At 41.5% G+C, this 17,835-nt stretch overlaps 1 protein-coding gene across 1 annotated transcript in view; it reads left to right on the plus strand.

Annotated features, from left to right (window-relative positions):
• PRRC2C (proline rich coiled-coil 2C) overlaps positions 1-16,938 on the plus strand; it is a 64,452-nt gene extending 47,514 nt beyond the window's left edge. Inside the window, 8 exon segments of the mRNA XM_033151200.1 lie at positions 111-247; positions 1,027-1,261; positions 2,609-2,731; positions 5,245-5,457; positions 6,800-6,903; positions 8,760-8,880; positions 9,675-9,911; positions 15,220-16,938. Of these exon segments, the coding sequence (XP_033007091.1) occupies positions 111-247; positions 1,027-1,261; positions 2,609-2,731; positions 5,245-5,457; positions 6,800-6,903; positions 8,760-8,880; positions 9,675-9,911; positions 15,220-15,483 (1,434 nt within the window). The 3' untranslated portion in view covers positions 15,484-16,938.
• Positions 16,939-17,835: the final 897 nt, after the last annotated feature.

Genomic DNA, 17,835 nt, shown 5'->3' on the forward strand with positions numbered 1-17,835 from the left:
TTGAGAGCCACCTCAAGAGAATAGAATTGCTAGATGGACTGAGCACAAGGCAGTTTCTGATGTTTGTTTGTTTGCTTGCTTGGATATCTAATTAATTATATCCCTTACAGCCTACATCAGTTCAGCAGATACCAATCCCTATATATGCACCTCTGCAAGGGCAGCATCAAGCTCAGTTGGGTTTAGGAGCAGCACCTGCTGTTTCCCAAGCCCAGGAATTGTTTAACTCATCATTGCAGCCTTATAGGTAAGTAGAAAGCAACACCTCTTTGTTAACATTTTGTTTCTAGTTCTAGTCTCTTAACTATGTCACACATTTATTTCATTTGTATTCATTGGGGTAAGAATTGTGAAAACTGCACTGTTTTATGACCAGAAAATGCAAGTTCTGAAATTAAACTGCCCACTTTAAAATTTAAAAATGCATGCAAAGTAAGTTCATTCATTTTAGATTTTTGTGTGCTTTAGGGAAAACTGTTGAAAATGTTAGACTAAAAGGAGGCTTAGAATTTCTGAGGTGGGAATAGGATAGATGTGGTATGTGAAGTACCATTTCTCTGCCTGTTCAGAAGCTTGCCAGTCCCTTGTGTTTGTCCAGTTTAGGTTTCCTTTGCAATTCTGAGCAGAAGCACTTGAAATATTGTAAATTTGATGCTCCTACAACTTGTGTGGTGCATTTTTGTGGTAGATTTTGAAATAATCTGTTTCCCTGGCTATGACACTTTTATTCAACTGCTGGTGAAGTGGCTTTAAGTCATGTGTTACAGTTTATAGAAAGAACCATTCTTACAGTTCTGTAAACGAAACCAAAAAAGTCTAAAATAAATTAATGTCAATTTTGAGTATTTGCATGGATTTTCCCTCTTAGTAATCTTTTTCTTGTAATAAGGGGGTGTATGATATATGTTTGTGTGTTTCTCCTTGTTTTATACCTAGTGCACATTAAAATTTTAATCACAAAACCAGTTTTTGTAGTTTAATAACGTTTTATGAACTTAACTAATTCAGGGCACTATTGTTTTATAGATCCCAGCAGGCATTTATGCAAAGTGGCCTGTCTCAGCCGTCACCAGTGGTTCTTTCTGGCACAGCCTTACACAACTTCCCAGCAGTGCAGCATCAGGAACTTGCCAAGGCACAGTCCAGCCTTGCATTTCAGCAGACATCTAATACTCAACCTATTCCTATCTTGTATGAGCATCAACTGAGTCAAGCTTCAGGACTAGGAGGCTCCCAGCTTATTGATACACATCTTCTCCAGGTCAGAGTCAGACCTCCCCAGAAAAATAAATGAAGAGTTGGAATCACCTCTTTAATACAACAAGAGCTTTAATACAACAAAATGGAATGGTTGTGCTGCTTCTGAGTGTATATAAAAGGGAAATTAATCCGCATTGTGAGGCAATGAGTCCTCGGCTCATACCTGGACTTCTGAGGCTCAGAATGTGTTTCCCCAAAGGGGAGCTGCAGAAAGAATGTAGTTGGTCAAGGGAGCCGTGGACTCAAAAAGGTTGAAAACCTCTGAGCTACAGGGTAATGTTATCCATTCTGTCACAGGCAGTCACTGCCCTATCATGCAAACAGCCTTCCCAGTTTTTGTGATGTGCATTTATTTAATTGTGCCCTGTCATATGAGCATTGGAAGCTGCCTTATACTGAGTCAGGCCAATGGTTAACTATCTGGCAGCGGCTCTGCAGCATTTCACATTCAAACAGGGGTTTCTCCCAGCCCTACTGGAGAATGCCAGGGATTGAACTTGGGAATCTTCTGCATGCAAAGCAGATTCTCTGCCACTGAGCTACGGCCCAACTCATGTGTATTATTCTACATAGTGCTTCATACTGTTGAACACTTAATGTACTGGGCTGGTGTCAACAGCCAGCATTCCCATGCAGCTGCTGTGGCCCTCAACACCAGGCAGCTGGGCCTGCAGACTTCGTTTCAATTATACACAGTGACACTCCAGGACGTTGTGAGTAATTAATGGTAGGTGACTCATAGACACCTGGGACAGACCACAATGTTACCCACACTTGGAGGGACCCCATCAAACCCTGGATAGGATTCCCCAAATACACCTCTTCTCCCCACCCCCTTCTTTCCGAACTGTAGTAGGGAGGAAGGAAAATTGGAACAGAGAGATAGCATGCAAGTTTCAGGTAATTTCAGACGGATGTATGGAAGAGTCCTGCACACCCTGATGCAGTCCTGATTCACCCATTAAAACTAGTACACTTTTTATAGAACCTTGTTCCCATTGGGCAGTGATGTATTTCAGCTGTTTTGAATATAGATTATACATAGCAGCAGTTATGTGTCCAATTAAATCTGGGACATATTTTATTCACGCTTGCTGCTTTTCCAAATATAGAAATGTTTATAGCAGGAGTGGAGAACCTGTGACCCTCCAGGTGTCCTTGGACTTCAGCTCTCACCATTGGGCATGCTGACTGGGGCTGATGGGAATTAAAGTTCAGCAACATTCCTGCTGCAGTGTACAGAGAAGAGTAAATCTAAAATGAAATGGTCATACAACTGCCTGTTCTTCAAATTAAATTAACCTTGCTTAGCTAGTCACCTAGAAAATGTTAACCTCTCTCTTCTCAGGCCAGAGCTACTCTTACCCAGGCCTCAAATTTGTATTCTGGACAGGTTCAGCAACCAGGTCAGACTAGCTTCTATAACACTGCACCATCTCCCAGTGCTCTCCAGCAGGTAAACTATGGCACGGTAAATTGCTTTCAATTATATTTAATATGTGTTTTTGTGTGTGCTTGTCATGTAGTACCATTGTCTCCTGACAGGAGAATGTCCTTTTGAGAACGTAGTTTGTGTTCTTTTATAGAGAAGTTGCTGTCTCTCTGAATATAGCAGTCCAAAACATTTCTAACACAGAATAAAACTTTTTTTAAAAAAAAATATATAGTGTTCTTTTTCTATAAGGTTTTTTTTGGGGGGGGCAGAGGTGTTGCTCTAAAAAATCAAGCCATCTTTTGTCTAGAGATCACTGTGGTGTTTTACTGTGGTCCTTATCCTACTCCAACAGCTAGGAAGTTGATCTTCCATTATGCGAAGTCAACAGCTGATCAACAGTTGATCTTCCATTATGCGAAGTCAACAGCTAGGAAGTTGATCTTCCATTATGCAAAACCATAATGTGGTTTCAGAGAATAGTTTTCTCCAAGATCAGGTGATAAATACTCAGGACCATAGTGCTTCTGCTGGGGATTTGTTAGAAAAACCCTGTGCATGCTGTTCATGGCATCTAAACATTAGCAAGATGGTGCAGATCTGTAAACTACATAGGCATTTCTTCTGCATAGAGTACTTAGAAATGAATAGGAGCACTAGATGAATGTCTGCATACAATTCCCATTCACTTCAGTTTGTTCAGTGATATGCTGATCTTCTATAGAGGCAAACATCCTAAAAGTGTTTCATAAGCTTCCCTCTTTTGAATAATGGCTACTTGGTATATTACATTAGATCATACTGCAGTATTACCCCAAACCATAGCTCAGCAGTCAATGGTGGCATTGGAGGCCAGCACAGTTGCTAGGCAAGAGGTAAATCTTTAAATTAGGCTGGTGGGACAATAATAAAAAGAGGTCATCCTTTTTGGATCAAGAACAGAGGCTCTGTTTTATTGCCGAGTTGCAAGGGGAATTGGGCATAGTATGTATGTTTACCAGAATTTTCCTCCTCTAAAGACAGAGGTCTCTACATGAGAGCTGAGAATGGTTGCTTCTGAGTAAGAAAGGTAACATCAGAATAAGGTATTTAGATAAGGTCTGCAACTGGAGTGGATGAATTAAGAACTACGCTTGTGCCCTGTCATAGCCAGGAGCAATTTCCCCTTCATGTTATGTGATATTTTGGTATATTGTTTGGTGTAGGGTAGTTTGTCTTCTAACTATATTGCCACGGATACTGCTATCTTTTGTATCTTGTTTAATATTTTATGCGCATAGCACTTTAAATTATGGTATTCTGTATTAGACACACAAGAGAGGTTGCAGTGGGCGCTGAACAGAACAGAAGATGGGTTAGAAATATACTGCTAAGCCTCTTCTCAATCCTTCCCTTTGAATGTTTGGGCCCTAGGTGCCATACCAATTTAATAGTGGATTTTTAGCATCCACTAAAATTTAGTGAGCTCATCTTTGGTGTCTCAGGACTTCACGGCTACTATAGAGCTGTCACAATATGTTATGATCCCACCCTGAGGCAGGTAACACTCTGGATCGCAACAGGGTATAGGTTTGGTGCTTTGGATGAGATTTTTTTAAAAAATAGCACACTTGTCTTAAGTTCTTTTCCTGGTCAGTTTTACATTTCTTGCATTCCTGTCTCTCTGCACAGTGTTGGGGACACATTAAGATGGTCTCCCACCACAGAAGCTGATGGATTCATATGTCTTCTTGAGAGTTCTTGGAACATTTCCAGTCGATATGACTGATGCTCCTATTGGTGCTCTGGCCACTTGGTGGAACCTCTTTGACACAATCTCCTAAGTGTACTCTCCCTAGGTAGAGTCCATATACCTCCATGGCTTGCTTGAGGATTAGGGCAGTGAAATGGCTGGGCCATGATTAAAATACATCACTGCTAGATCATTGGCTCACCTCAAAGATTCTCAACAACTTTGACCTGAAACCCCCCTCCAAAACAGGGCTTCCCCTCCTAAGAAAAGCTCAACAACTGACCCGAACCCCCCAAAAGGGGTAGATCACCGCCAGTTTTTAACTCTGTGAGTAGACCGCAGTCTCTTGGGAGTTGGGGCACCCGTTATAGGAGAAGGACAGGGAGGGAATTCTGTTTACTAAGAACCATGTCCTACTCTGGCATGCTTTCTGAATCATCAGAGGACTTACATTTTCATGACATACTTCAGCCCCTCTCATAGCACAATAGTGTCTCCCAGGAAACATTTAAAGACTTATCGCTCTAAAGCAGTTTAAAAAAATTAGCTGCAGTCCAAGAGTGGTTTAAAACTCATGTCAGGGAATTATGCATGTAATCATCAGGTGCTGCCTATGTGTTTTCAAGTTTACAACTCCAAAGGATAAAAATGTGTGTATTCTTTCTGTTCAGATGCACAAACGGTACACGTTATATTAGCTGTACATAGAGAGCAGCGTGTATATATTTCTCAACAGTATTCAGAAGTCTCAGTTTAATCGTGATGCACTTTAGCTATTGAAGCACCTGTGTGTCTAAATCATTCTTGCGTTTTTCTCCAGGTGACAGTACCTATACCGGGATCACAGCTTTCTTTGCCCAACTTTGGATCAGCAGGCCAGCCTTTAATTGCTCTTCCACAGTCCCTTCAGCCTCCTTTACAGCACACACCACCACAGCCTCAGACTCAGAATCTGAGTCGGCCAGCACAAGTAGGGCAGCCTTTCAGAGGACTAATTCCAGCTGGAGCTCAACACAGCATTATAACTGGGAAGGTAAATGTGACTGTGTCTTAAATCTTGCTGAATGGCAGCAGAAAAGCATGAACATGAAATGCACATCCCATCCAGGCATGCCATGGTTATTGATTGTATAGCAATCATTCCAAAGGGATAGTGTCTTTGTCCTTATAGCACCATAACCAGTATAGGAGCAAATAGCAAATGGAAGAGATTGAACATTGATGGAATTGTTTTAGAATTAAACTAATTCAACCAATCAAACTTCCCTAGCACATAACCTGCAGGGAAATACCCTGGTGAAACAGCACCCAGAAGAATTGAACTCCCTCTCCCCATCAGCTGACATCACCCAGTGTTGTCAGCTGGTGGACAAGTGAGTAGTTTGAGGGAAATAGCCTCATGGGCCAAATTGGACCCCCTGGTAAGCTAAGGTTGGCCCACAGGCTGGAGGTTTTGTATCCTGTTGTGGTCCACATTCACAGTCAAATGCTTGACTATTGGCTACTTAGTGAGTCTACCTCCCCCAAGCATCCTTCTACTCTGAACCACAGTTGTGTTGTTTCTCCAGCTGTGAGCCAATGGCTTCACTGAGTAGCACTAAAAATAGTGGACCCATAAGCCAAAAAAGGGGGGAGAAGAAAGGTCATGTTTCCAAAGGGGTGGGGATGGCGTGTTAGAAGCTCCAGTTCTTTTTATACTACTGAAAATTACCTGGGGGTACTAGAGGAAGCCCACTTTGGAATTAGTGGAGGAAAGTGTATGGTGGGGTCACTTTTTATTTTTAAAAAGCCACTGGTTTTCCACTGAATTGTTGGGGCTCCCTGTAGACCACCGAAAACCTTGGTGTGCAGTATGCAAGTTGCAGGTTTGCCACCCATGCTCTGCACAGCTGACTGAGGTAGGTTGAGCGGACAGAGTTTGTGCTCAGGGTCTCTTGTTGTGCACATAGCTTTCTGGAGGACTCAGCCAAATACTGGAACACCATAGCAATGCATTTACTTAGACCATTTGACACTATCCAGTAAGTACTTCTAAGTCCCATAGAGACCAAGCAAATGCTCAGTGACTCCTTTATCTGTTACGCACAAGTCTTTTGGTGAGATGCACTGAGTATTGGTAGAGAGTGCTTAAGAGCTTTCAGTATGCCTAGCTGAGGATTTTAATTACTGTATTTATGCCACATGGAATATGAGAGTATGAACTGTAATAGGTCAACAGCTCCCCCCCCCCCAGATTTTGGAGTAGGTGTGGAACTTGTTTCCTAGCTCCTATTGCCATTGTAAAGATGATTAAATGAGTATGGCAGGGCCCTTCATGAAAGTATTAGTGTTTAATTTTGTGTCCTTTGTAAGTTGGTTGGGTTTCTTTACTTCAGATGTCAGAAATGGACCTGAAAGCTTTTGGAAGTGGCATTGATGTTAAACCAGGCACACCTCCAGTCACCGGGCGAAGCACCACTCCAACGTCTAGTCCCTTCCGGTAAGCAAGTCTTTACAAACAAGTTAGCAGCATAGATTTGTGATGAAGCCCACTTAGAAGAAATAGTACTTAATTAAGCATTAGTGTAAGGGTGCCACTCTGGTAGCCAGCTGTGAAGTGGCATAGAAATGTTTAATAAATAAATAAGGGCTAATGCAGTTTGGAGAAAGATTTGTGCAGAACATTGACCCGGGCCACAATATTTTATATGGACATGCTTCTAACAATACAATATGGACCACGCCTCCCATCTTCAACTGCTAAAATATTGTTTTTGGGGGTTTTTTAAGTGATGAATGTAATAAATGGGGTTATGTGGGAATGGGTTGGCTGGCGTGGAATATTTATGTTTTAATTAAGCCATTAACAGACATTCTGGCCTCTTCTTGCAGTCAGTCATTTCAGATTGCTTTTTGGTATTTCCTCTACTTTGTAGTAAGGAGACAGTGTCAGTAATTGTGTGGCTGGAGGGCTCAACTAACTGAGCTGCTCAGGACTGAGATGAAAAAGGAAACATATTTGGAAACAGGGCAATTTATTTTGCAGGAAATATGAAGACAGAATGACTGCATACTTGCCCAATTCCCATTTATTTCAGCAGAGCTTGCACAGGTGTGTTTCCATAGGATTGTGTTTCATATATATATGACAACAATCAATATGACTATGATTTGGGTACTGTACTCATGTCAGTGAATATTGCTATTTGATGAAATGTTCTGAATTTTATGAAGAGTGCTCCTTAGAATTTATTTCATTTCCTTGTACATTTTTCTACATAGCCCCAATATTATCTATGCGATATTAGGGATTCAACAATAACAGAGCAAGAAGAAATGCTTCTGATTAGTGCCATGGAGAGGGAAGAACTTGCAGATTTGAGCTACATCCAGCACTTAGGGTTTCAAATTACTCAAAAGTCACTCATATTACTCAAATTGAAAAGTAAGGTGACTTGTAAGACTCTTTCTAGTATATATGGAATGCTTACTTGAAGAACACAAATGTGTGGGGAGAGATCAAAACATAGAGGCTTGGGACGAAATACATTCTTTGGCTCACACAATAAGCTTGCACTCATCTGTTAGAATTTATTTTTTTTATTTTTTGCTTTGAAATGCTGACCACCATACCAAACCACTGAAATTCTCCTCAGCTTTAAAAGCAGGTTCCCATTCAGGTTTTCCCCTCTCAGTTTTGAGGGCTAACATTGGATCCTGATCAGAGCTGGAGATTGATTTTGAAAGCAGTACTGAGCACAAAATCAGTGGAAGTCTAAACTAGATGATTTGGAAAGCTAAGTTTTGTGCTTCCCTTAAAATAAAGCCCCCTGCTGAGTGTTATTTGGGAGTTTCCCAAAATCTGAAGACATTTTTTTTAATAGAAGCATTTAGCCATAGTGATTAACCCAGTCAGGTGTGGCAGCAGCTCAGGAGATTAAAGTGCCAGTATCACATAGGAGTGTTTGCTGGGTGCCAGAAGAAAGCAACGGTCTCTTGGTTCTATGTGAAAGAACAGAATAGTGTTAAATCCTCTTGCTGTATTACACGGTTTCTAGAGACATTCACTGCCTATTGAATTCAGAACACCACAATCTATATCTTTTATATTATATCTTAATTTCTCCCTTTGTGTGGGGTGGTGGTAGTAAATTAAGCTTTAATTTTAGCATCTCTCTATTTCATACTGCTGTACAATACATTCCTGTTTCTTTGTGTTCGCTACAAACAGCATTTACTAAATAATGGCCGGTTTTCTTCTGGATTCAAGGTAGCACATGAAAAGTGTAACAAAAGGTTTCTCTGGTGCCTATGATAGCCAATATATTAACTTGCTTAAAATGTTTTCTCTCTAAGGGTTGCTTCCACAAGTCCGAACAGTCAGGCCAATAAAATGAATACCATCGTCTACCAGAAGCAGTTTCAGTCGGCAGCTGTGAGAATGACGCAGCCATTTCCTCCACAGTTTGCACCCCAGGTGGGCAGCAGCTGCTATACAGCCAGTGGTCTGAGATTTTCTATCTTCAGCTTATTTCAAATGGAAGAATCAAATATTTCCTTAAATAATTTATAAATCAAATATATATATAAACATTCTGTATCTTGCTTTCAGTAATATCTGTGCTCCTAAAGTTGAGAGATTGGACAGCTCTAATGCAGGCAGGTGACCACAGGCTTCTCCGCACAGCTCTTGCTACATTTGAGTGTTAAACATTTAAAGGGAGAGGGGAAAATAGTGTCTGAGAGAAGGGTCCCAGTGTGTGGCTTAAAGCAGACATCATGAATGCAGCTGTAAAGCAGTCTTCCAAATAGTTAGCTACAAATAAAAAATTGAGCATCCTTTAAAAGGGGGAGTACTTTCAGAGTGCTGTTGCTATAAAGTATATTATATGGAGACATGTGGTGTGTTCTTTTGATTCTAAAAATGTCTTGTATATTGCACTTCAAATTTGAGATTGCCAGATTCTATTTGAAAACAAACCTATTTGTTGCCAATCCCTGCATCTTGACATATATTTTGAGGAACCCCTTCCCCCTTTTGGTTTTCAAATGTGCTAAGACAATTTTTAAGCACACTTCCTACCTTAAGTTCTCCCCCCCCCCTTAAAATTATCCAAACGTGGCCAATCTTAATAGAAAAAATGCGCCCACTACAAGGCACTGATTGGTGGCGGAGGCGTGCTCTCTGCAGAGAAACCACCATGTGATCAGGTTGGCATTCTGCTAACAGCTAAATGTCTCTCTTTTTGTTGTTGTTTTTCCCCCACTTAGATCCTCTCTCAGCCTAACCTGGTCCCTCCATTGGTAAGAGCCCCACATACTAACACCTTCCCAGCGCCTGTTCAGAGGCCGCCAGTGGCACTGGCTAGTCAGATGCCACCTCAGATGACCACAGGCCTTATGAGCCACCCTCGTTTGCCACAAATGGCCAGGGGTCCTTGTGGATCACTCTCTGGAGTCAGAGGCAATCAGGCCCAGACTGCGATGAAGGCTGAACAAGACATAAAGGTTAGTATTTTTGGATGGCCATGCTGTGTTAACCACAGTTCAGTCTTAACAGCTTGCAAGGCAAAATACTACTATTAAAATGCCTCTCGATCCTTCAGATACCCCTTTCTGCAGTGGCCAAAGAGAATATAAACCCAAATATTGATTTACAGGTAGCACATGTTAGAAAAAAGCACAATCCCAGGGAATATGATTTCAACGTTTAAGAGTTTGCCTGCTTTTATTGCAGTCCGCTGCCTGGTGGATTGCACCCATTCCCTTTGCCTTTCTCTTTTTTTTAAATGTACAAAACCGTTATTAAATAGCTAGAATCTCCCATCAATAGCTGCATTTCACTGCATGACATTATTTGAAGAGCACTTGGAGACCCTTCTGAATGAAACAAGACACTTTCCTTTCGATGTGAGCTGTGTGGGGATACCATAAGATTAAATGAACTCAGAAATCAATGCACCCAATCAGTTGTTAAAAAGGACAGACTTTCCTTATTTTTTTCAGTTGTGTACGAGGACAAAAGAGTGGTTCCCTGAGACAATCTACAGGGTTTTTCTGATTTTCAAATGGTTTGGTCAATATAGGTTAATATAATAGGCAATGCCTCTGATAAATGAGTTCTGCTATTTGTCCAAATTACGGTTTGCTGGCTTGAGGGTGGATGGGAGGAGTGCATGTTGATAATTTTTAATATTAAAATTAAAACTTATCAGGCAACTTACAAGAAAAAACAGTATCAAATCCCAGTAGAACTAAATTACTAAATCAGTAGGACCAGCAAAAACATAGCAGACTAATTAAACTAGAATCAGCATAACTTTCCAGTTAAAACCATCTTCAATCACATATTGGAAGGCTTAGGCAAATAAAAAGATATTTGCCTGACATTGGATTTGGAGTCCCACATTTTAGGCAACACAGCCAAACAGTCACCTATCTTGGAGGAGGACCTCTGAGAATGATTGTATAGGCAGACTCAAGTGAGAGAAGGTAGCTCTTTAGATAACCTGTGTCCCAAATCATGCAGGGTAAATATACTGCAGATGGTAAAGTGAACATCCACCTGAATAATTTTGCTCTCATTGCTATCCTTTTTCTGTCCCAAGGCAAGTAGCAGCTTTCTCAGCCAAGGTTATCATTATTACATTTGGAGAAAATGTTTAAATATATATATTTGGCTTGAGAAATCTAACAACAGGCATGCCCAAACTCTGCCCTCCAGCTGTTTTGGGACTACAACTCCCATCACCCATAGCTAACAGGACCAGTGCTCAGGCATGATGGGAATTGTAGTCCCAAAATATCTGGAGGGCCGAGTTTGCCCATGTCTGGCTAACAATAACCAGGTGTAATGATACCTAGAATAAAGCTTTGTCCATTGCCATCTGTGACCATCTATCATTTTGTCTAAAAGAAGAAGACATTTTTATACCATATGGAAAGTTTGTGCTACAAAAAGATACTTTGAAGATACATGCATGCTTTTTCAATTCCAGTTACCATTTCCTATGATAGTGCTCAGGGATCCCATATCCCATCTTGAAAAATTGTGGAAACGCACAGTTGAATTGTGAAGAGGAAATGTCACTTTCAGTTGTTGTCCCCCATACCACCCCTTCTTTCCCTTAAGTTCCAGGTCTGTACAATGAACTGGATGCCTGTTTCATGGGAGCAGAACCATTTTCTCTTGAGTAGAATTATTTACAGGGTCTGATTGTGCAGATTTTTTTATGGTGCTTGTGGTTGTTGTTTTTTTAAGCTACACAACACAAGGTGCCATTTGTCATAAGATTCTACAGCAGTAAAATCTGATTCATGTTGTTAGCACAGTTGAGAGAATTATACTGTTGCAGCTAAGCCTGTAGCATGAAGGGGTGTGGTTCGTGTTGTAATTGCTGCCGGTTCTCAGTGATATGCAGTAGTGTGTCCCAGCTACAAGAACTTTATTAAGCTCTCAGAGCTGCTATTATAAGTTGCAGAATTTCCTCCTGCAGAGGTAGGTCTGCCCCCTTCATTATACAGTTTCAGTGAATGCTGGACAGAGATCTTTACTGTGGCTTTTGACACCTGAGATGTATGCTTCCAGGACACACACACTTTCTGTGAATAATTCATTTTAACTGTTTTTAATACTGAATTTTGAATTGTTGTAATCTGCCCCGGGGACCTGCTGGTGATGGGTGGGTAATATAATTGGAAGAATTTGCAGAAGCCTGTTAATAGGGCTTTGCCATTGTTAGAGGTAGTTTTGTGCTTGTGGACTAAGTCCCATGGAACTCTCTGGGACTTCCTTTTGAAAAAGCTCCTCTAACTGCAGCTTAATCACACAACCTTTGAGTGGAAGGCTATGAGAAGAGACTTTCCTATTGGCAAGCCCTGGTGGTAGTATAATAATTCTTCTCAGGTGGTTTGCTTGTAATTCTGACTTTTTCTCTTTAAACTCAGTCTATTTAAATTTTTCACCTTTTAGTAAAGTCAGCCTAGTGGCTACAGTTCCAAGAAAGTGCTTGCAATATTTATACAAGCATGTGATAAAAATGGATTTTGACCTTTGCAAAATCACCAATATTACAGTGTGCGACCCAATAATCAAAAGTTACTCCTGTGAAAAAGAAGTTGCAAATTTTTGCAGATGGAAGATATCAACAAGTGTGATACATTGAGCTCATGCTTATACCATATTTACTCGAATCTAATACATACCTCTTTTGGCCAAATTACGTTGCGAAAATTAGGATGTACATTAGTTTCTGTGGCGCATTACATCCAAGTAAATACAGTTGTTTTGCAGGCCATCTGCCTTCTGCAGCTTCACTTCCTCCAGGAGGCTTGTGTTCCCCCCTGACTCCCCCTGCTGCCAAAAGTTCACCAGCGCCAAGCCACTTTCTCTTGTGTTTTTCTCACGAGGCAGTGACTCTTGAGCCCTAGCAATAGAGGGCTGCTCACACGGAAGAGGCAGAAGTGGGATGCCAGTGGCAGGCGTCTGATCCTCTGGCATTGTGGTTGCCGCCGAGGTGCCCCAAGACCCTCTCTCCCCCTGCTGCTGCCGCCACGGCCGCCTTCTCCCTCCCTCCCTCTCTTGTCAGATGAAGCTGCCCTGCCAACAAATTTGCTGCTTCCTCTTTCTGCAGCCTCCCTCTTGCTCAGAGCTCCATGAGCTGCCATCTGCTGTGGCCAACAGTAGCCCTCTCTCACACGCAGACTTCCCTCCTCGTACTCCCAGCCTCAAACCAAAAAAGCGTGTGAAAGAGAGAGGAGTAGAAGAAGATGGGTCCCCTCATGCCCCTAAGCAGCCAAGCCAGCCTGCCTTCCCCAGTCCTGGAGCAGCTCCTTCTGATGGTCGCTGGTCCTTACCCTTCAAGGCAAAGAACAAAGAAAGCAGCACAGAAATCCTGGCTTCTTTGCCTCATCACTCAAGCACATTGCAGAGGAGAGAGAGAGAGAGGGAGGAAGGAAGGAAGGAAGGAAGGAACTACTCAGTCTGTGTTCTCTTCCTCCAACCTCCTTAGTTAAAAGGAGGTGGAACAGTCATCAGTAGTGGGCAGCAGCTGCAAAATGCAACACTGCCTGCTCACTAAAGAAAGTGTCTTTTATCTCAATAAGCCAACTCCCAGAAGCCTAAGACCAGGAGAGAGTTGCTGGTCATTCATCCTTACAAACCATGCTTTGGAGAAACAGAACTTTGTGGGAAATAGTCTTTAAACTGCTATAAGTGGTCAGTGTTACTTGCAAAAAATTTTTTTTGCTGGAAATGAAAAACTAAATAAAGAAGTGCCTTTTCTTAGGGAAATCCCTTTTTTTGTCAGTTTTATCGGCAACGAGGACTGGGGGGAGACGAGACACTTCCTCCAAGCCCCGCCCCGCTACTCCTAGGGCTGTCCCTATTGGCCATGAGGGCTGGGGAAGGAGGGCGTCCAAGCTCTGGCCCAGAGCTTAAAGGAAATGCCTTTAAGACTGTTTAGTTTAAATGTCCCTGCTTCTGGCTTCCTCACTAACACGCACAGTCTTTCTCTCTCTCTGCATGTCACTGGAGGCAAGCTGTTCCTTTGCCATCAGAGAACATTTGTAGAGGGGAAACATTGAGGGACACTGAAGTCTTAGGTTTGTGTGAACTGTACACTCAAGGTGAGTGTGTCTGCCATCAGTTGTGTAGGCCTGTATTGTGTTAGTTGTTGTGGTAGAAAATTAGGTGTAATATGAAGGAAAGGGGGTGCAGGGAGAATCCAGATCTTGTCTGCAGAGTGGAAGGAAGGGGGACCTTTTTCTGCCTTCCCACTTCCAGCCATTCACTCAAGACTGGAGAAGGGGCCCACATACGAATATTAGGAGGGCAGGCAGTCTTCTGATGTGGACGAGACCATACGAAAAATGAACATAAGATTTTAGCTGCTGTTCATTCATTTTCAGCTTTGTATTCTTGTTGTAAAGAGTCCAAATTGCTGTAAGGAGTGCACTTTTTGTCGATGCACATTAAATTTGCGAGCAAATACTTTTTTTGGTTTCAAGGTTTTGAAAATAGAAGTGCGCATTAAATTCAATAGCACATTAGACTCATAAATACTGTAGAACTTCTGTACAAGAACATATGCGACTGACGAAATCTGACCAAGCCAAAACATGTTTGGCATTTGAAGGGTCTATAGAAGAATATTGATTATTTTCTTGATTGACATACTACTGTTTATAGTTTATGAAGTCAGCATCTGAAGTTTTTGGTTTCTACGGGTGCTAGGCAAAGTTGTACTTTTATACTTCTGTATCCTTGCTTTTAATCATTGTACTTGTCAGGTCATATTCCATTCTTACCACATGCTTGTATAAATTTTGATGACATGTTTTTGGCACTGTGGCCTTTAGGTTGACTTTATAAAAAGGTGGAAATACAATGTATTCTTTATTTATTTTTCTTTTGGCCTTGACTTTTGTGGTGTTTGTAGCCTTTCTGCTTATCACAAACTGAAGCAGCATGGTCATGGCTTGCGCAATGGAACTGACCTAGATGTCACTCCAGCTCCTTTTAATTCCTGTAGCACTACTAGTAGGCCCTAGGTTAGGGAGTTGAATGACAACTCCTAGCAACATCTGGAGAACTGCAAGTTCACTGGATGTCCAGAGAAATTCAGATTGCCAAGCATGACAAGAAGTGATTTAGTCTTGGCTTTCAAACTACATTGTGGAAGAATTTTCAAGGTGTGTGAGTTACTATTGTAGGCAGGATCAGGAGAACTTTGGATCCCTCGGATCCTGAACACATAGAATAAGTAGTTTCTTTCAGGCCTGTGCTCTTATTTAACCCACTTTCTTTCTTATTAAGGCAAAGCAGAGAGCAGAAGTCCTTCAGTCAACACAGAGATTCTTCTCTGAACAGCAGCAGGCCAAGCCACCTGGGAGCAAAATGCAGAAAGTGAGTGACAGTGGGAGTAAAGCTGCTGAGGCAATGGCAGACTCCTCCCCAGAAGTAGTAAGCCAGGACAAAGCAGTGGAGAAACCAAGCCCTGCACCCACAACAGCCCCCAAGCCTGTTAGAACTGGACCGATCAAACCTCAGGCTATCAAGACAGAAGAAACTAAATCCTAAGTGTTGTGCCCATTTATGTCAATTTGGGAGTGAAATGACAGTGGCAAAACCTGTAGCCAAAGGGCAAAGCATGTCCCTTCAAGGCTGTGATTGGCATAAATAGACACAGTTGCTAATTAGCCCTGGCAGACATGAATGGTAACATGCTTTAAAGGTCTGGAGATCTTGGGGGCTTGTAGCTTCCATGCCACCACGTGAATTGAGTGTAACCTGTCTGTATCGGGGCACCTGTTTTTCTGAGGATGCAAAATGAAAAATAATGCTGCTGAAGCATGTTATTAACCAGTGGTAAATGCTCTTCTGCTGTTTCATTTTGAAAAGAAAGGCAGATCGAAGAAGGCTATGCTGGACAGAAATGAAATTGGTTTTATGTTGCTCAGGGTCCTAAGAGGATGCTGTTATTTAATAATGAAACAAGAGAATTTAAGGCAATTGTGAAGTCACGCAGAGCAACTTACCCTCAGCCTTCCTCATTTCCCCCACCAACACACACTTCCTTCTGTGATGCTCTACATCAGATATCCCTAAAGGGCAGGCTATAGCTGCTGCTATGGTTTGATATGGTGCTGAATTAACTGGGGAGGATGCTAATTGACTCCCATGTTAATACCAAAAGTGCAGAGTTTAGAATACTCCCATTTAGGAGTTGTATTGCCAGTCACATTGAGCTGTGGCTCAGTCGTACTTGGGGGAAGCAATCCTTTGGCCTTCAAACTGTTTTCAGCTTATGTCTGTATAGAGCAACAAGCACGTGACCTGCTGCAAGACAGCATCCTCTGAAACAATGCATTCTTATATCAAAGCTACTCCTTCCTGCTCACTGTGCGCTGGGAAATAGAATCAAGTCAAATAATGCCTTCTTAATTGTATCCTTCTAGTAGTATAGCTGTAGGAGAGTACTGTATGATAACTTCTGTGAATGTAAAATACTCCATACCTGCTTATATGTAGTTGTGACTGTGCTATAGTAGAGCTGTTTTAATGACGTTACTGAAGACTTTTTCAGGCAATGATTGGAAGTTAATAAGAGAGCACCACATACCATAGCAATTGCAGAATTGACTGTTTTCTCTGAGAATTTCTTCTTCCCCTTCCCAACATTTTTTTGGAACGAAGAGTGAGCTAAAAGTCTAATGTGTATAATTTTGTTCAGATGACAGCAGAAGCTGGAAAAGTCTGTTGCTGCTATTGATGCCTAGTGAAATGCTATTGGTTATCTTTTTATATAAATATTATAATTTGAATTTTTGGAAACTTAGCTGTGATGTCAGCTTTGGGGGAAAGATATCCACTTGTACTGTGAGTTGGCATTGTACAGAAATTAACAGCCATATTGGTCTAGAAATGTTTAAACTTTTTTTTCATTTGTACAGGGGTAACACTGTATTAAATATGTAAGGTCTTATTTACATGGGTTTGATTACAGAAACTAATAAAAAATATTCTCTACATAAAGTGTCTGGGAATGTCATCCTTTGCCACCCACCTCACCTTTAATGTTGACACTTAAAGAATGGCCTCTATTGAAGAACTTAGAACACCATCAGGTTCATATGGAGACAATCGGGTCCCCTAATCCCAAGTCAAAAAATGCTTTAAAGATTAAAACCAGCACCCTGAACTGAGGCTTGGGAACAAACTAGGACCCAGGGCAGCTGGCATTCTCTGGTTGCTTCTTCCTCAGCCGAGACAGCTGGAGGAGAATGTCCTGAGATAAGTCTGCATTGCAGGTGCTAAAGTTGGAAGTATTGCTTGGCTACCTAGAATAGGAGTTTGGGTTGAAGGCAGCACCTGGCACTTGTTTGCACAGAGATTCTTTAATGCATCAGAGCTATAATGTAATAGTTAGATACAAACCGAGCAGTTCAGTAAAATTTCAGACCGTGATGAAAACAATAAGAGGAAACTGCTGAAGATGGAAGTTATTCATCTCTTTCAAGATTGAACTCTTCAGCTAGAGTTGTTAGATGTGTTCTTGGGCTGTTGTTTTAAGTTGGAAAAGCAGCTTGTGGTTGCTGCACAAAGAAACCTCAGGCTGTACAAGGTTCGTTTGGCTTTTGGCCACCGGAAACAAATAGCATTTCAGTTTTAATTTAGAAGCCTTTCAGGTTTTTTCCTGCTTGATGGCAGTAAAGTTATGAAATGTGGTCCATAAAAAAGAAGCCAGAATACCAGTCCTCAACATAATGATTAAAAATAGTGGTTCTTAACTCACAGCAACTTGCACTAAATTAATCTGCAGTGACTCGAGAGTACTGTAGAATCATAATAATAATAAATTTTTATTTATACCCCGCCAAACTGGGCTCAAGGCGGCTAACACCAATAAAATCACAACAAAAGCATAAAACA

The sequence above is a fragment of the Lacerta agilis genome, chromosome 6, assembly GCF_009819535.1.
Source record: "Lacerta agilis isolate rLacAgi1 chromosome 6, rLacAgi1.pri, whole genome shotgun sequence".
NCBI lineage: Eukaryota > Metazoa > Chordata > Lepidosauria > Squamata > Lacertidae > Lacerta > Lacerta agilis.